This window comes from Talpa occidentalis, unplaced genomic scaffold, assembly GCF_014898055.3.
Source record: "Talpa occidentalis isolate TD23 unplaced genomic scaffold, MPIMG_talOcc4v2.1 talOcc4.8, whole genome shotgun sequence".
Taxonomy (NCBI): Eukaryota; Metazoa; Chordata; class Mammalia; order Eulipotyphla; family Talpidae; genus Talpa; species Talpa occidentalis.
In genome coordinates this window covers 19,829,081-19,848,541 of record NW_023605194.1, presented here as the reverse complement: position 1 = coordinate 19,848,541, position 19,461 = coordinate 19,829,081, and the positions used below count along the sequence as shown (strand labels likewise).

The 19,461-nt window shown below is 46.9% G+C and overlaps 2 protein-coding genes across 2 annotated transcripts in view; both read right to left on the bottom strand.

The window, feature by feature from the left end:
• Positions 1-5,244: 5,244 nt before the first annotated feature.
• NPM3 (nucleophosmin/nucleoplasmin 3) lies at positions 5,245-7,276 on the bottom strand. Its single transcript, XM_037495601.2, has 6 exons — positions 7,137-7,276; positions 6,732-6,817; positions 6,394-6,513; positions 6,196-6,289; positions 5,706-5,827; positions 5,245-5,616 (listed from the first exon to the last, which is right to left on the bottom strand). Exons 1-5 carry the CDS (start codon positions 7,252-7,254, stop codon positions 5,715-5,717), a joined length of 531 nt encoding a protein of 176 aa, XP_037351498.1. The 5' UTR covers positions 7,255-7,276; the 3' UTR covers positions 5,245-5,616; positions 5,706-5,714.
• Positions 7,277-9,836: 2,560 nt separating this feature from the next.
• OGA (O-GlcNAcase) overlaps positions 9,837-19,461 on the bottom strand; it is a 28,332-nt gene continuing 18,707 nt past the window's right edge. Inside the window, exons 10-16 of the mRNA XM_037495599.2 lie at positions 18,099-18,273; positions 14,959-15,044; positions 13,902-14,006; positions 12,820-12,905; positions 12,352-12,544; positions 11,315-11,474; positions 9,837-10,285 (exon numbers count right to left, since the gene is read on the bottom strand). Of these exons, the coding sequence (XP_037351496.1) occupies positions 10,149-10,285; positions 11,315-11,474; positions 12,352-12,544; positions 12,820-12,905; positions 13,902-14,006; positions 14,959-15,044; positions 18,099-18,273 (942 nt within the window). The 3' untranslated portion in view covers positions 9,837-10,148. The remainder of the gene's footprint in view (positions 10,286-11,314; positions 11,475-12,351; positions 12,545-12,819; positions 12,906-13,901; positions 14,007-14,958; positions 15,045-18,098; positions 18,274-19,461) is intronic.

Here is a 19,461-nt window from a genome sequence, read left to right as displayed (position 1 = left end):
AGAGGGGCGCGGGGTGAGCGCGGAGGACGCGGCCGCGCGGGCCGGCGGGGGCGCGGGGGCGGCGGCCCTACTCACAGGCAGCTCAGCGCGGAGCGGGGGCTGCCCATGGCGCGCGGCCCCGGAGCACCGAGCGCCCCGGCGGGATCACGCCGTCCCGCGGGCGGCCGCGGAGGGACGAGCCGAGGCGGCGGCGGCCGAGGAAGCCTCGCGCGCGGGACCCCGGCGGCGACCCCGACGCGGCCCCGCGGGTCCCGTGGAACGTCGGCTCCCGCGCCGCCCCGCGCCCCGCCGCGCCGAGTCGCTCTCCGCCGCTGCCGGAGCCGGTGGCCGCTGGCTGCTCAGACGCCGGAGCGGGCGGGAGGGTAACGGGCCGGCAGGGTGGGTGGGTAGGTGGGAAGGGAGGGGGAGGGGTGGAGGCGGGGGGCGCCGCACCGGGCGCGAGGGGGGAGCGCGGGGCGGGCGGCCGGAGCCCGCAGCCCCCGGCTGGGAGCTGGGGCCCGGACGCAGCCCGGGGCGGGGGCGGGGCGGCCCGGGGCGGGGCGGCCGGCGGGTCTAGGATTGGGGGTCTGAGCTAGGGGAGGGGTCTGGGAACCGACGGGAGGGGCCGGGGCGTCCGGTGTGGGCGCCTCCCCCATCCCCGACCTGTCCCCTCGCGCGCTCTTGGTGTCTGGACACACGGGAATGGAGGCATCGCCGGTCGCCTACTCGGTGGGGTCTGGAGACCCTCGGCTGGGGCTCCTCGCGCCGCCCGGTGCGCCTGAGTCTGAAGGTGCCCGGTCTCCACCGTGGGGCCCTGTAGGCTTATGGCTCCAGCTCCTGGGCACCTCTCTGCTACCTACTGTGTCTTCCGCGGGGCCTGTCCCCTGGAGGCAGGCTAGCCCTGAATGAATGGCTGTGCGTCCCCCTCTCCCGCAGTGAGCGGGTGTGTGATGGGGTCCCAAGACGCCCTCTTTCTGCTGAGTACCTCTTCTGGCCTATCTCTCCTAGAGTGAGAAATGTCTCCTTCTCCTTCCCCCATTGTCACCATTACCCCAGACCCAGGCCCACACACAAATACTAGCCTGAAATTCTAGAGGAATCCTGAGCCACTTGTGTGGGAAAGCCCAGAGGTCCCTGGCAGGACCCACAGTCACTGTCCTCCCCTCTAAGCAGCCGGAAGAAATAAGTACTTCCTGGGAAAGAGACAGATGCAGGGCACCCAGCCTTTCCCTCTCAGAGTCCTATTACTTGCGCCCTTAACAGGTATTTGCCATTCTGCTATGTTCTATGTTCTAGACCTAGGCTGGGGCTTTGTGTCAACTACCTGAGGAGGAAGGGGGTGAGAACCAAAGGAGATGGGACTTGTCGAAGCCTTTCCCAGCCCTGCATTGCTTACCTCAGGGTCTTCCAGAGACACTAAGTCAGGGTGCGTCCTTGGGAACAGCCAGGATGGCAGAGGTGCCCTGGGATAGATACTTCTGAGGAGCAGTTGGAGCCACGGATGCCCTACCCAGTGGCTGCCTTTGCCCATGACCTTCTCTCCTCACTGCTCTCTCCCCGCCCGTGTCCTTGGGAGTAGGGCTGGAGGAATTGGGATGGTCCCAGAGACAGAGGCAGGCCCCAGTCCAGCAGCCCAGGCAAGTCACACCTACTTCCCCTTAATCTCTGCCCCACCTTTCCCCACTCCCAGTCATCATGCTAGCACTGCACCATGAATCCATTGAATCCATGGGGAAACAGAGGACTTGTCCCAAGATCCCATCCCTCCTCTTAAAAGTAGACTTCCTGAGCCCCTGTGACCCCCCCTCCAGGAGTCTTCACTCAGCTGGCTCTTTCCCACACAGCCCTCCAGGCAAAGGCCATGTCTTACTTGCAGCTGGTGGCATAGAGCGGGGAGGGTTGTTCTGCAGTTAGTAATCCATGAATGAATGATGGGGCTTCATCCCATGTACAGCTTCCACAGGGACACACACCTATAGCTCCCTCCCAACAGGTAATAAACACCACCATTTATTGAACACTTGTATTTGCTAAAGGCTTGGTTTGCACTGTTTCCTCTCAGCCCCCTGGGAGGTAGGCCCATTAGCCAGAAGACAGATGAGGTGGACTCCAGTACCCATAGCCTAGAGAGCCCTTTTCCTTCGTTGAACTGCTCTGTATCTTACAGGCCTGTGAGGGGGTTTATTGAGTTTCTACCTCTCCAGTTGCGCTGCTTCAAGCAGGCAAGATGCTCACCATCTTAACCTCATGGCCTGCAGGAATAAGCCGTTGGGAAAGTTTGTGTGTGTTAATGAATGAATGAGCTAAGAGATGGAGGGGAAAGGCCTTCTCCCCACCAGGGACACCAGTCCTTTGAAAACAGTCTGATGAGTACAGCTGTGAGCTGGACACAGGCAAGGGTCTGGGTGACCAGCTCTTGCTCAGTGTGTATATAGTTCTAGAGTCTCAACCAGAGTTATTCTGTGTTCCTGGAATAGGGGTGGGGGCCAGAGAACCTGGTTCAGACCAGCATCTGCCCCTGGTTCTGTAGCTGCAAAAGGTTTGAGGGCCCTGGGCTGAATGAACCTTAGTGATCTTAATCCAGACATTTCCCTCTCCCTAGAACCTACAAGTGTGGAGGTCAGGGTTTCAGTACTGACACCTTAACTTCCGCTAAGGGGCCTCTTGTAGGACCAGAATGCCTTTACATATAGAGAACTACCCAGGAACTGGTTCCTCCTCATCTCCTCAAAAGTCCGTATCTCTTAGGGGTAGCATGGGGATACCCCAGCAACAGGCGCGGGTGGGCCCGGGAACGCGCAGTGAGTGACAGATGCAACTATTCCATCCAGGCCACAGCAGGCCGCTCTCTCCCTTACAGGATCGCTCCTTTGCCTCCTGGCCAGCTCGCTCCTTTCTTTATCTTATCAACCCCCGTAATTACAATTGCTATTTTGTTTCCTCGAATCTGCAATCAGAGCTCCTGAGCCCTGATGAGGGAGCGCCTGTCAACCAGATCGCTGAGTGACAGCCCGGCCACCTTTCTCGGCTGCCCCACACTCCGCAAACACACAAACGTACTCCCTCGCCTCCTGAGAACACAAACACACACTCCTCGCCAACACAAACAGTCCCTCTCTGCAAACACGCCCTCGTGGGGACCCAAACACACATCTTCAGTCCCTTTCCAAACGCATCTCTCGCCCCTCCGCCCAACCCGGGCCCCTCAAATCCAGAGGCTCTGACCACCCGGACAGCCGAGAGCACCAACGCGCGCCTCCTGCGCTCGGCGTTCAAAGCGTCACGGGCTCTCCGCCTACCGTTCAAATGCAAATCGCCGAGACTGCGTTAAGCACTAGGGCCCCAGTCTGGGAGTCCCCCCCCCCCCACGGGCCTGCCCCTCCTCCAGCGGTCTGCAAGCCGTGGCGCACGTTTCCAACCTTCCGCGCTCCGAGGCTAAAGTGAAGTGACAGCGCTCCCACTGTGTGCCGGGCGGGCGCGAGGCGGGATCGTGGAGAGGCGGGCTGGAGAGAAAGGAAAACAGCCCCCAGCTCTGGGCGCGGCGCGCCCCGTCGGACCGGGAAGCGCCTGGCCCAAGGGGCAGATGTGGATTGGGCCCCCACTGCGGGCAGGAGAGCACTCGGCGCCGACTCGGGCCCCGCGGGGACACGGCCCGAGGAAACAGCCAAGGAACACAAGGGGGGACCAGTCGCGGGGGGAGGGGAGGGGAGTGTCGGGGCGGGGCCGCGCGCGGGGGGTAGGTGGGGAGCTGGGAAGGCTTTCGGAGAGACGCCTTTTCGGCTTTTCGCGGCGTGCAGCCCGTCTCCCGCGCCTCCAGCCAAGCACGTGCCGAGGCTTTGGCGGCTGTAGGCGAGAGGAGGGCGGGCTCTTCCGGTGAATGAATGCGGGAACGAGCGAAGGGACGAATAAAGTTAACTTCAGCGCCGTGTTCCTGAAAGTCGGTCTCCCCGACGCTCGCTGGAAGCAGGCCCCAGTACGCAGCGCGAGCCTGGATCCCCTAGACCAGCGGCGAGGGCGGCCGCACAGCCACAGGCGGTTTCAACCTCACCCACCAGAGGGCGCCAGCCCCACCTCCCCTTCCTTCCCGAACGGCTGCGGGAAGGTGAAGGGCTGATCCTAAGCGGGCTTGCCACCAGCACCCCGGCTCCCAGGGTGAGCACTTCAGAAAACTGGAGAATGGGCCTGCGACCCCAATCATTGCAACACAAGGATCATCTTCCTTTATCCTCAACTTGAAAAAGGAAGGTTAAAAATTGGACCTCTGCGCCTCATCTTGGGTAGGGAGAAACCTCTAGGGATTTGAAGAGGGAGCGTTTCTGGTGGTGTTGGGACACTCTTTAGTTCGCCTTACCTGTGGAATACCAGGTCCTTCCTGTTATCAAGGGGGCCCTCCCACTTGTTCACTCATTTGCCCAGCAAGGGGTGTGGGAAGGAGTGGGCCTGGTCCCATCAAGCACTGTCTGTCCATCCTCAGTGTGTCTGGCCCCAGGCAGTCTCAGGAGGTAACCTTCTGTTTGTTTGTTTGTTTGTGGGGCATTGAGATCCCACAGCCCCCCATCCTATCAACACAGCTGCTGAACTGCTGACCCCAGTTACTCACATACACACTCATACTCACACCAGATACATCCCTTTCTCTTCCTGGCACAGCAGTAGCCAAGCCCAGAACCACCTGACTCCAAGCATAGAGAATCCTAGATCAGGCTGTGTGCTGGGGGGTAGGGACCCCTTAGCCCAGGAGATTGAATCCCAGGGGCCCTGTCTGCCCCCATATGCCAGGCCACCCGGATTCTGGTTTCCCTGTCACCCAATCTGGCCAGCTCCCTCCATCTGGCCCCTGGAATCAGGTTTCTAAGGGCCCAGACAGGCTCAAAGAGAGCCTGCAAGACTGGAAAAAGCAAAGACCAGCCTCAGCCCTACCCCTCACAGGCCCTCTCAGGGTCTGAGCCCCCTCATGGGGCTAGGGATGCACATTCCTCTGGCTGCTTAAGCCCCTTTATCTGCCCCCCTGCCCATCAGCCTGAGTGCTGACAGAGGCCCAGACCCCTTGTTTGGATGCTGATAACCTCCTGGAATGGCCCTCCCCCACCTGTAGGGACTGGGGATGGGCTTAGTGTTGGGAGGTCCTCTTCCAGCAAAGCAGTTGGGGCTCAGGCTTGGCCTGGCCCTAGAGGATAACAGGATCCCACATTTTCTCATCCTCCCCCAACCAGACCCAGGCCCACCCTCAGTGCTGCCACAATGCCACCTGGTGGTCCCTAGGGGAATGCCACCCCAGCAGAAACACATATATGTTGCAAAAAACTCCACACCACTTTATTTCAAACTTTATCCAAAAATGTAAAAAGTGTTAAAAACGTGTAGTCCTGAGGTTCAGACACCGACCTTCAAACTCATAAGCAAGTAGGAAGAGGACATCAGGACAGAAGTTTAAAGTTCCTTCCGCTCCTGGAGTAAAAAGAGGCCTAGAAATGTATTAGATTAGAATAACTGGGCCTATGCAGAACAAGACCCTCTGTTTTCTAGCACCGCCCAAAGAACCCAAACCCACATCCCTCCTCTTCGATGGAGAAGACACATTTGAAATTCTTGAAACTTGTACAGGAACATGGTGCATGTGGCAGGCAGCTAGGTGACCTGAGGAGAGTAAACAAGGGGTCAGCATCTGGCTCTCATCTCTTCCTGCCCACTCCCAGACCCTGCTGGGTACCCCTCCCCCCACTCACCAAAGAGGGCTAGGGCCTGCCTCTCTGCTTCTTGGCAGGCAAGATGGGACACAATTCAACTGCTTCTTCCTCACTCCCCTCTTCACTCTCTTCTTCTTCAGAAAGATCATTGCTTATAGAAACTGGTGGATACACAAGCAGTAAAAAGAGGGGGCAATTAAACTTAGACACCCCCTTCTTACCATAAGTCATTTATTCATGTCCTGGGAACCCTGACCTCCTGGAGCTTATGGTTTAGATAAGAAGAACCTCAGATACTAACGTGGGTGACAAAGTCAAAGAAATCCACATCCCTGGAGCAGAAGATGCTTAGATGGGTTCCATGAAGGAGGTATGCATGAGTAAGACAGAAAGTGGAGGGCACATCATGCAAGGCATGTGTGCATGAGCACACATGTGTACACTAAGAGATAACATTGGAATGAAGCAGGAATGCAAAAATAAGGAACCTGATGGAAAATCCACTGGAGGCAAAGAAAAGAGCTCTCACCAATCTGGTGCCGCCCTGTGATCCGCACAGGGCCAGAGCCTGACTTCAGGCGGAAGGTTACAGGTGGCTGGAGCTGGAAGTCATCCAAACTGAGCTGGAAGGAAGACAAGGATGAAGGGCTGGCCCACTCCATCTTATTGTGAGTTCTGAAGCTCTCAAATCCTATGTCCCCTCCCAAGGTATGGCCAGGGAACTCACCATGGGTTGGCAGGACAACTTGAGATTGGCCACAGGGACTGCAATCTCCTGGTGGTCATGGTTCCTGGCCACGACTTCCACCACATTACATTCATCTTTGGCCCCCTCGGTGAGGCAGAGCTGCGAACGGTACACAGGTACTGCGGGTCTCTCCAAGAGAGGGTTAAAACCGCCAGTGGAGATATCAGCCCTAACTTTCCCAGTCGCTAAATCACTTAGAGGGGCCGCCCGTGTGGGATTAGGGGTGGAGGGTGGAAGGTGGGGTGGGCTTAGAGGTCCAACAGTCGCCTGCTAAGGTCGAGCTAGTCATAGTCTCTCTCTTTACCCCCTCCCCTCACCATGGTCAAAGCCAGCACGTGCTCCGCATCATCCTCTTCCTCTACCTTGAAGGTGAAAGAGCGGGTGTGGCCAGAGAGCTCACAGCCTGGAAGAAATACGTTGAGATACGTAGATGTGTACGCGCGCTAGGGGGAGCGGGGGCGGGGGGGGGGGGGGAGAGGTGTCACCAAACCTCCAACACGTGTAGCCGAGGGCTTAAAGTCCATTTACACGCCCACATCTCCACAGGAACAGTTGGGGAGCACAGCCCTGGGCCCCTCCCCGCATTTCTGGGGCAGGGGTCTCGCCACCCACTTCGTTCGAACTGCCATGTGTCAGGCCCCCTCCCAGGCCGTGCAACGGTCTGCTTTCCTGTTCCTCAGTCCTGCCTCTTACCGCCCCAGCACCACCCTCGTCCCCAATACCGAAAAAAAAACTGTCCATCGTGACCGGAGCCGGGATCCGCAGACCCCCGACACCCCCGGAACGGACTCGGCTCTCCTGACTCAAGAACGCCAAGGCGGCGGCAGCGCCAGCGGCCATGCTGCAAGGGCCGTGATGAAACCCCGCCCCCGACACGTACAAAGCCGGGGACGCTCTGCGACTTCGGCCCCGCCTCTTAAAGGAGCCGCTCACCACAGACCCCGACAGGCGACTGGTCCAGGGCTTCTTGGCCCAGTCTCCCCTAGGAGCCCTTGACCTCGCCTCGGAACTGTGTCGACATGGAAAAGCAGCATCACAGAAGCATGGACTTGGGATGACCATCCTCGCATCCTTTAGTGCCTCCCACTCCTCTAACCCGGGGACAGTTTCCTTAAGGGGAGATGCAGAAACTTTTCCGTCCTTTCCCCAGCAAAGGCCAGCTTCAGGGAAATGTTTTTCTAGTAAAAGCCAAAGTACGCTCGGATTTGCCTTTGCTCCGAGGGTCAGGCAAGACTTTTCCCCAAGAATTACTCAGACCTCTCCTAGGACTACTTTCAGCCTAGCCTGCACCTTATCTATACAGATGGCAGACATTTTCTGAGCCTCGACACCTGACTGGATGCTGGTGCTAGCTAGTAGTGTGGAGGACATTGGTTCAGGGTGAACTGACTGGTGCTCCTGGCACATTTAGAATTTGGGGTTTATAAATCCCAGTCAGCTCTGGCACATTCTTCTGCCTTGGACTCCTAGGTCTCATAATTTGGGATACTCCCCCCATTTAACTTTACGGCCAAAGGCTTAGGCAAACTGTCACTTACACTGTTACATGGTGGAAACTCAAATTAGTTCCCACCATAAACTACACGGAAGTTTAACTGTGACGAGTGGTGTAGCAAAACCAGTCTCATTTCCTTAGTCTTAAGCCTTGCCTTGAGAAAAATCTTTAAGTCCTTTTCTAATCGATGGTTCTGGGAGAGGACTGCCTTCAAGATCCAGTCCCTGAATAGGCACAGAGAATACTATTTGCTTGTAGGTGAGGCATGAAGGGTAAGAGAAAAGGTAGGAAGAAGAAAGAGTAGGTTTACACAGTACACCACCACACACATTCACTTCAAGTTTTATTTTGCCTCTTGCATTGGTCTTCTGATAGTTTTACAGTTCATTTTCTACAGGAACTGAGCTGAGATCTAGAACAATCAATGAAATGTCATTTCAACCTTAATAAATATTCTTAACCATAGATAACAGCACTTAATGATCCTACAGTGATAAAGATATGTCTGGACATCTGTCTTAGCATCTGTGACCAGAAGACCAGCTAAAGTTATTATTAAAAGTCAAGATAAAGCCATAAGCAAACTTGCTAAAAATCATAATTCCATTGGTTGACCCTGAAATCCTCCAGACAAAATGCTGTAATTGTCCACTACTGCACCAAATGTAAAGAGAAAACCAATGACATTGTCATTTAAAATATCTTGTAGAAATCTTCACCTTAGTCCTTGATACATTTTGCAACACACTAAATCCTTTTATCAGTTGAAGGTGTCTACCCTGAAAATCGTCATCTTTCTTTCCTTCACTCCCTTCATTTCAGCAAATCACAGGCCTGGACTACCATTAGAGACAATGCTTTAAGACTCTCCCAAAGCCTACACTGATGGAATTCTATGATGGAAAATCTTTTAAGTTTCCTTCTCTGTTCCTCCCATCTCACCTCAAAGGTAAACAGCTGATACAAAAAATTGCAGGGACGCAGATATCAAACAACTGTTAAGAACCTATGGAGAAATTAAACCAGCCATGATGAATAATGAATCCTGCAGAGATTACCTGCTAGCCTCATGCTCAGAACCTTAAAAACACCAAATTTAAATTAAAATACATGAAGCTTTCAGAATCTGTTGGAGGGAGGGGGATAACCGTAAGTCATTGGTTAAAGTGTGCTCATTCTTTTAAAAAATAGATAAACATGCAAGAATTAAAGACTCTGATTTAATAAAAGTAGTAGTAACAGGTCCTGAAAGTAAAGGACAACTGATCAGAGGGCAATTGGGACTAATTAATCCCTGAACCCTACTTTGACAGATGTCAAAAATTAACATTTCACATGCTGACCTGCATTGAGGTTAACTTCCAGAAATGACTGCAGTTTCCAACAGAGTCCTATGAAATTAGGCCTGGTACCCAAAGTGGTCATGGCCTACCCCTCAGTGGGAGGCACTTTAAAAATAACATTTCTAAAAAGAAAAGAAAATCCACCTTTCACTGATTTACATTATTCAAAGTGCCATCCCTGAACCACACCCGCTCATTTTCAAAAAGAAAAAATATTACAGAAACAGTTAACACATAGGTCACAGCCAATTTATATACAAAAAATTTACAATTTTGTCATTTTTAGGCTTTTGCCACAAACTGCACATTTGTCCCTACAAAGCACAACATGCTTGAACCAATGGTCACTACAGCAAAGTGGCTGTGGCTTTTACAAAGCAGAAAAACTGTCCAAAATTTAAATCATTTATTCAGTTTAAACTGTACCACAACCATCCCAATTGGAATCTATGCCCTGAAACCTCTAAAACCCATGTATCTTTCTCATCTCTGCCATGTCCCCTAAGAGACATCTCATTAAATAGGTCAGAGTGGATGGCAAATGATTTTGATTACTCTTGGGTGAGAAATGCAACCACACTGGATGCAGAAAACAGTGCTGACTACATTTATTGAAGACCCCCTCCCTATAAGCCCTTGTAAAAGTCAACTGACACCTAACACAAGACCCAAAAAGGAGGCCCACATCCCTGTTTCATACAGGATTTGCAGCAATACTATCTTCTTCCAACCAGTGAGTAGTCTCAAAGTGTGATGGGTTTTACATAATCTTCTTTGTTTCCAATCCCAATTGGCTCATTTGTTGCTTCTCCAGAGACTGAACTATATGAAGACCCCAACCACCAGCCCACCAGGTGAAGTTAAGACTTTTGGACAGTTCATAGTGCCAACAAATGTCACAGGCTCCGACCAAGTATAACCACATCCTTTGGAAATCCTTCCATTTTTGCAATTTCAAAACAGCCTAACTTGCTGTAAAATTCCAGAATTCTTTTATCGTCTGGTCTCACTTCACAGAAAGCCCCCCGGGAGCCTGGAAATGAAACAAATATGGAAACAATCACTTAAGTAAAATTATGGCTATGAATTGTGATTTATCTTTTATTTCACAAAGTGATCATATAATTTCATTCACAATATTTAAAATTTATATCACTAGGGCCTTCCCGGTGGCGCAGCGGTTGAGCACTGGGTTGCGAAGCTGCCCACAGCCTCTGTAGCGCTGGTTCGATCCCCGGCTGCTCCCCGGCCACCGGAGGAGGGTCCCACATGGCACGCAGACCTCTCCTGCCGCCCGCTGCTCCCCTCAGCAGTGTACTTCAGTCCTTCTGCCTGCTCTGCTCCCCGCTCCCGGCTCTGGTGATTTCTCTCACCCTCCTGCGCTTCTGACTGTACCCAGTGCTTGTATAAATAAATAAAAATAAATCTTTAAAGAAAAAAAAATCTGTATCACTAGGGTAAAGCAAAGTATATTTGAAGGTTGAGTTTAGATCAACTATTTGGCAATCCTTAGATGAAGTTTCTCCCCAAGGTTCATTTAATTCGTTTTGTGTAGAAGAACTGGGTGTACGCCAGAGGTGCAGGGGGTAAGAGGATTCACCAGAGATCAGAATGGGGAGCAGAACAGATGGATTTACTGAAATATATTGCTAAGGGAAACAGTAGGGGAGACAGGCGAGATCTGCTGAGCCTTGAGTGTGTTAGTATCCTGGTTGGGGATAGAACTCATATCTCAGGTGGAAGTGGTGATAGCGCTGAGATTTAACCCCTAGGCAAACAGGGAGGAGGCCCAGTTTCATTTAATTTTCAATTTATCATTTGAGTCTCCTTGCGAAATATAATCTCTTGCATTTACTTTGCACTTTACTGAGGCGCAAAATAATCACAGTATAAAAGAGCAATATTTTATATTATTAATACACATGCAATTCCTATACCATTGATTATTCAGAAACCACACCATAAATGGTTGGGAAAGGAATGTAAATTCACCTTTAATTCTAAAATTTAATCTTATCCCTATCATGACAAAACATCAACAACTCCACAAGTATGTACTCACCATTAGCCTTCAGTGAAGACAAGAGGCAAGCCATCATGCTTTTGGCTACACTTGGGTCAGTTACTTTTTTGTGAATATCCATCTTTATTAGAGAAGGAAAGTTGGCAAGAAAAGTTTCCGGCAATACTTCCTGCTCTTCATGGAAACTCAACATTATTTTCTATAAATATTAAGAAAAACCTCTTGATTTTCAGTAGCTACTCTTACATGTAAACTTTGGAGTTTATATTAATATAACAAAGCTGATTTCTTAAGACTTGGACAAACGTAAAACCTGTTCTTGGATACTAGAACAGTGTATCATCTAATTTCTGTAAATCTAAAATTACTAAAAAATTTTAGAGTGTATTACTTGCACAAAAAATGTATTTAACATAATGAACTGTACACTTAAAAATGGCTAAGGCAATAAATTTTATTTTACCACAAATTTTAAAGTTTGTAACAGACACACTGGTTATTATTTCCACTCCTACACTGGAAACTACAGTTGTTAGAGATCTAAAAATATTTGAGCATAAAAATTATCTTCAAGAAACTTTTAAAAAATACACATGCTATAATGTATAAGTAAAAAGAACTAATTGACCAATGTGGAACACACCACTTTTGAGAAAAAATTCACTGAACTTGGAACAAGAATATACTAAGTGCTTCTACCAGAAAATAGACTGTCATTACAATGAGAAATGCATCAGTGAGAAAGCAAGTTAGCTTTTGACAACCAACCAAATTTTAATTACCTAACCTTGCCCAAAGAAAAGACCCTAACATGCTTGGTGCTTCAAAACAGGGAGAAAAAAAACAGGTTGCTTGTATTGTATTTTACCTGAGGAAGTATTACAACATGGGCCATCCTACTGCTAAGGGAATAGTGGAAAATAATAAGCCCCAAGATTCTTTGCTGTAAGATATTTAGAAGCCACTGAGATTTTATGATACATCTATTTACTTTTTTAATACTTTAAAGAATTTAAACCAATGTGTCTTTCTTTATTTTAAAGAATTACCATAGTGTATTTCTACACCTGTATTACCTCAGCCTCAGAGAGTTCTTTGTCACCATTTGGCTTGGTATACTTTTCCTGCATGAAGGGAATCCAGGAAATTTTACATTTTTTAATGAAGGGGGTCACATCTACAGTGCCCAAGGCGTAACCACATATGCCATCTTCATCTTCCAGGACAAAGCAATAATCCAGGCTGAGGGAAAGCAGTCCTCCTACCAACCTGCTCAGAAGAAAAGAGGCCAGAGTAAGTTTCTAAGTAACTAACAAAAATCCTCCAGCTTCAGTAAGGTCCAATATACCAAAGGACCTATATAAATTACATTCAATGTAAAAAGAAACTAGAAATATAACATATCAATATTCAGATTCTATTAAAACTAAATTGGGACTTTAAAAAAAAAATTATTTTCATTTTCCACCTCCCCTCAACCTGATAAACCTGAATGTGAAATGTCTATTCCCACATCTAACATATCCAAACATTTCATCACATACTTGTCTCCAATAAGGTCAGGTTGACTTTGAAAAGGCAAACCCACTCCATCGTCATACATTTCTCTGCAAATCTTGTACACGGAAGCCTGAAAATATAATCTAGTTAAGCAACACATCAAGAAAAATGGCAACAGAAACTTAACAATATGACTTACATGCCATATTGGATCTCTAGGAGAGAAACTAATAAAATGACTTGTAATAAAGATCATCTCTGCTTTGTTAAATAAAGATCCATCATCTCATTTCTGTCAAACTAGTAGAAAACAGCATGACTATAATGAACACTAAGAATTCATTTGCAAGGGATGGTTTCAAGCATAAAGTAGTGGATTCAAAATCTACTTATGCTATATATAGTTAATTCTTTATACATTTAAAATGTTTTAAGCAAGTTAAATGTTTTCAACAGTCTTGTTTTTTTCAGTCTAATTGTAAGCACCCTGTTGCACTTCACCACCTACAAGCATTTTCAACCTCAAATTACAGAATACTGGGGACCTCCCTGGTGAGCAAGGGGTTAAGTCAGCACTATGAAGCAATCTGCAGCTACTGCAGCACAACTTCGATCCCCCGCCAGGGAGCTGACCCACATGGCACAGCAGACCTATCCTGTCTCGCCTACTGCTCCCCTCAGCAGTGTATTTCAATCAATCCACCTGTTCTGTTCCCCAATGTCTCTCTGGTGAATTCTCTCACCCCCTACCCCCCGCCCCTCTGGCCTACATCTCAGCTCTTGTATGCATAAATAAATAAATATTTAAAAAATTTTTTTAAAAAATTACAGAATATTGGAGGAAATCAGTCAAGGACAACACATCATACTGTTTAGTAATTCCAACTATGAATATATTTCATCAGTTTTTTTAAAGGGAGGAAAGGACTTAGGATGAGATACAAGGAATCTAAACTCCTAGGGTCTTCCTTTAATTTTCCTCTGATATGTTCAATGTTTCACTTAACTTTTTCCATCTGAAGTTCATATTTTAAGATACATAACTGATTCCTTTAACCAGTGAGTTCAAAGGAAAGAACTAAGTGTATACCACGACCATACACCAAGTTGGTAGGCAAACAATTACCTCATCTTTAGGAAAATACGGTCTAATAGTATAAACTTTGGAGGTAGGAGTCAGTGGGGGTGGTTGAAAAAAGAGATCATTTGCCCCATCAATTGGCAGCAAACGCTGTAGGAAGAAAAAAAAGGAAATGAATTAGTGTTGGGAAGATAACCAGTTTTTAAATGGGTGTGCACTGCAGATTACCAACTTAACATTAACTGGCTACTGCAGGCAGACCTAAAGAAGAGGGGTGTACTATACTAATATAAACACTCGCTGGGGGAGGGGAATGCTTCTGAATAGAAATTACCCAAACTGAGTTACATAGCTTTAGTGACGTATTAGTGGAGATTTAAATTTACAGTAAAAAAAAAAACCAAAAAAAAACTATTCCAATTATGACAAATCTTTTTTTTTTTTAACCAATCTTATATAGTCCATCTTTCTATTAAAAGATGGCAGAACACAATGTCAGGAGGAGAGGTTTGGTCTGAAGAGGGTTATCTGTCCAGGAGACGCTTTTATCCCCAAAGCAATGCGCTTCAGTTTGCTGTGCGCAGCAGAGCACCTGTTGGGGGGAGAAAAGTAGAGCACCTGAAAAGTCCATGAACAAATTACAACACCAATAGTTTCATATTATGTCCAAATTTTCATTAATCAACTTTTTTTCAAGTATGTCTTATTTACAAAATAATTGAAAAAATTATCCAAAGGTTCTTTCACCATTCACATTCATAATTAGCTTTTTTGCTCATGGAGTTTCCACTGGCAGATAAGCATGCGCGCATTGTGCATTGCGGGCGCAGATTAAAATGCTGTGCGACCTGCAAAGAAACAATGTGAGGTGTATACCTAGAGCCGCTGCGCTTCGCAGGCGCGGGGGGAATTGGCAGCATCTCCTTCAGAAATTACTGTGAAAGAGGAGGAAAATTTGATTTAAAATCCAGCTATGTAACTAAATTGAATTTGGGACCAGAAAGCCTTCGGCAGACCAATCCTTCCAGCCATCTGATGCGCAACATAAGTTTTCTCATAAAACAAAGAAAATGTCAATTCAGTTGTGAATTCATATTGATACCTGGAACTCTCCTGCTAGACCACCTCTAAAGGCCCAGGGTTCTTGGTCTCCAATTAAGAACTGTGCTGAAGAATGACTACGACACCCTGTTGAGATCAGATCCAAGCGGAGAATGTTACGAGAAAGGGGATTTCCTGGGGTCTCAAACGTCCAACAAACTAACAAACACTTTGTGGAAATAGCTCTCTAACAATAATAATCCAGGGTTTCAGGACAAGGCTGTGATAATAATTTTTTTTAATTTGCAATGGAAATTCCAGATTGATTTTCCTTCCTCTGACTAATGAATAATCACTATTAAAGAGTTCTATCCTTTCTTTACATATTGGAAGGAAATTCTTGTTTGGCTGGGTCAAATTTATGTACTCCCTAGTTATAAAAATCAAGCCAGTTGCTTGTTCTGTATTGAGATTAGAGTACAGTGAACTAAATGAAGTGAGTCATTTTATTATCACAGCCCATGAAGGAATTAAACCTGTCTGAAGTCACATTTTACATTTGGAGGAAGGATATAGGAAAGGGAAAAAGAAGGGAAAGGGTTAATCTTGTCAGAAAACTAAGGTCAGCAGAATAAATAGAAGCAATTGTTCGGTAAATTGACAATGAAACACAATTTTTTTTTTTTTCCTCCTGACAAGGACAATCCAAATTCAGACTTGGCTAGTACTAATACTAGTCTGGCAGATGCTGAGAACTAAGGAGAGCCAATTGATACTCCCCATTTGTGCAGAGCTAAGACATACTTTTCTTAAAAGTATGACATCTGGGTCCTCTGGACTACATTATAATTTTTGCAGTGCACTGAACACAAGCATGAAGTAGCAGGCTTTGAGGTCCATACGTGAGCTTTAAGGTCACCACTCAATCAATTTCACAGTTAATAAAAACAGCTAAAAGAGATAATTAAAGGTAAATATTTGGAGACCAAATCAAAAATCACCTGCCTAGTCTTCTGACAAGATAAAGCAGCGCAAAATAGTTCTTTTCCATTTGAAGACAGCATTCTACCTCCTGTTCAAGTTAACAGTCTCATCAGTACAAGATAGTGTGCTAGTCAGACAGTCCCAAAGCAAAACAATTTTTTTGTTCACAATTCAGGCCCATTAAGAGATTATAATCCAGGTTTATAATTTTTTTAGGGGTAGGGGTACTTAAAAAAATATAAAATAAATATGAAATAGGGTCAAATTTAAAGCTATTTAGAGATCCTGCCCCATTCCATAACTCAGTGTGAATTTACACTGCAGGAAATAACTGTACCTCTCAAAACTTTAAGATCAGCCAATTTCCCCTACCCCCCAACTTTGAGACTACAACATAACTAGCACTTCCAACTATTACAATAAAAAGCTGCATGTACGGAGAGCTGTGTAAATGAAAATATGGTTAATGCCTCAGTCGCTGCGCAAACGTGACTTCAGTTCATGCCTACTGCCCTTAAATCTACCTGAACTACCTCACAGACAGAACCTTTCAATTTAAACTAATTAATCATGACGCGCTGTGAACATCTGCCGCTGTCCATCCAATAGTGTAGACACTTGTGCTGAGGGTTCTCCCATCTGTACACAATGGGGAAGAAGATAATAGAAGCCGTTAGTAATCAAAAGTACTACATAGCCACATTCTTTAAAGGACTGAATGCCAGCTGGACCGGAGAAAGGAAGAAAACAAAGGGTTCTAATTAGTAACTCCCTGAAATTACTATAGAAGCATGAAAATACTATCCTTTTGAGTTTTTGTAAAAGGTATGTGGATGCCAAAATGACTAATAAAACTCCCAAAACGCTCTGACCTTGAGTTTGTACAACAGCTATCTATATATACAATTTGGGAAAGTTGCCCCCAAATTGCATAATACAGAGGTAAAGCCTGAGAGGAAAAAGAAGCATGGCTGTAGATAATCAAGAATTTTTAATAATTCTTGAATGAAAAGATGGATATGAAATGTTTTACTACTTTCTCAAGCTCAACAGTCCAGAATTCCGGGTTGGAAATTTACAGACTGAAATCCCTGAAAGGGTTAATTATAACCTGTTGGACAGAAGTCTGAGAGTCTAAGGGCAGATGGCTATCATAGAAAAGAGGTACTTTGGAACCTTTAAAACAGGAAGTGGTCAAAATTCTACCTGTTGTGTTATATACACAGAAACTCAGAGTTCTTTATTTTCAAATTAACAGAGACTCTACTTTTAGTTGTACGCTAGAAAATAATACTTTTTAATATTTAAGAGTCCAAAAGTATATGGGCAGGAAGTAAAAATTCTCGCTATTTTTCCTTAATCTAAGCTCAAGGTGTTTCATATATTTATTTCATAACCAAGACTATGTGACCCATTATAGTATTTGTGACTACTATGAAAACTATGACATGTCAGTTAGCCTTGCTGCCTGCTGTGTGCTGTAAGTTCATTACAGATTCCTTATAGAGGGATTGAAAACCTGGAAATGAAATGAGGTCCCTGGAGAAACTTGGCCATGCTGGTGCTTTTTACCAAGTTTGAGAAATTTTAAAAAATCATATTCCAAGGAGACATATGGAAGTCTATTTAATGAAGCAGAAAGTTTTTAGGGGACTACAACTTTCATCCCCTGCTAAAACCAATTACTTGGTAGAAGGATAAAGTCAAGCGAAATATACCAAATAGCACCAGAATAGCCTCACACTAAAGCTCGCATGCGCACAGGGCTGGGAGGATGGCTTCCTCTTGCCAGGCCCTTAGTCATCTCAGCAATTGTTCTGTTAAACACAGCATTAATGTTATCAAGACACAGCAAGCAGCAGAGAGCTTACAGAGTCACATTTCATAGTGTCTCATCTCCAAATCAGATAAACATGGTATACAGGTTCCATCCAGGAAGCATTCAGTCAGTGCAAGTTAAAGTCAGTACTTTCTAACACATTTTTTCAAGATATTTATGCTGAATTAGCCCAAGGGAGAAAAATCAACGTGGTACATGTATTTACTGAGACTTGTACCTCAAGTCTGCAATAATGGCTACAACTGTGAAAGAAATCTAGGCAAAGATTTAGGGTTGGAAATTTCCCAATTCCTAAGTTTTTCTCCCTATGGGATAATCTGTCTTTTTTTTCTTTAAGGACAATATATCTGAGAAGAGATTATTCCTGGTGCACCTACCTAACCACTGTACAAAAGACTTCACCATAGACATTATACTCTTGATATCCCAAACATAGGAGTACATGTCATAAAGAATTGTCCTGTTGGCACAATTGGAGAGCCGAGTGAACATTCCCATCACTAGTCCACACATCTCTTCAAACTTGGCTGCTCGTGATCGCCATTCTTCAATCTATTGAGAAGCAATACAGGAACTCAAAAAATTGCAAGCTTAAGAGAATAATCTAAAACACAGTTATTGGGCCTCCCTGGTGGTGCAAGGCGTTAAGATGCAACCTATGGGGCCTCCCAGATGGCGCAGCGGTTGAGCGCTGGGTTGCGTAGCTGCCTGCGGCCTCTGCAGCGCCAGTTCTATCCCCGGTTGCTCCCAGGCCACCGGAGGAGGGTCCCACATGGCGCGCAGACCTCTCCTGCCGCCCGCTGCTCCCCTCAGCAGTGTACTTCGGTCCTTCTGCCTGCTCTGCTCCCCGCTCTGGCTCTGGTGAATTCTCTCACCCTCCCGCGCTTCTGACTGTACCCAGTGCATATATAAACAAATAAAATAAATAAAAAACATGCCTCTATTTAAAAAAAAAAAAAAATGCAACCTATGAAGCTTCCACAGCCTCTGCAGTATGAGTTCGATCCCCCCACCGGCCAGGGAGCAACCCACACGGCGCAGCAGACCTCTCCTGACTCGCCCACTGGTCCCCTCAGCAGTGTACTTCGGTCAATTTGCCTGTTCTGTTCCCCACTCTGTCTCTGGTGAATCCTCTCACTGTCCGCCCCCCACCTCTGGCCTGTACCCCTGCTCTTGTATGCATAAATAAATTAATCTTTAAAAAAAAAAGAAAAAGTAGGAATGGTTACTTAAAAAAAAATTAAAAAATAAAAGTTATCAACTGTTATCTGATACCTTCAATTTATCTTAAACACTGAAGAATCACTGGGCTTAAACTCTTTAGATAAGCTAATGAAGTCTATGTCTCCCCAAACTGACAAATATTCCCAAAACAATCAACTTGGACTTTCCTCCACTCCTAACTATAGGGTCAAGTTATGGAACTAACCATACCATACCCAGCAGAGTCCACATCCAGAGTCCATATGCCTTAGGACATATTCTAAGATATCGACAGTTTTCTGCTAGTTATCAGTGTACTCAGTCAAAATCTCTACACAGGGCCTCCCTGGTGGCGAAGGGGTTAAAAAGCGCTATCGGGCCTCCCCGGTGGTGCAGCGGTTGAGCGCTGGGTTGCGAAGCTGCCTGCAGCCTCTGCAGCGCCGGTTCGATCCCCGACTGCTCCCCGGCCACCGGAGGAGGGTCCCACATGGCGCGCAGACCTCTCCTGCCGCCCGCTGCTCCCCTCAGCAGTGTACT

Excerpts from the sequence above, each read along its gene's own strand:
- NPM3 (XM_037495601.2), bottom strand. The coding sequence starts at position 7,254 with ATGGCCGCTGGCGCTGCCGCCGCCTTGGCGTTCTTGAGTCAGGAGAGC. Across the intron at positions 6,818-7,136 it reads GATGGACAGTTTTTTTTTCG|GCTGTGAGCTCTCTGGCCAC; the intron begins GTATTGGGGACG and ends TATTTCTTCCAG. Across the intron at positions 6,290-6,393 it reads AGTTGTCCTGCCAACCCATG|CTCAGTTTGGATGACTTCCA; the intron begins GTGAGTTCCCTG and ends TCTTCCTTCCAG.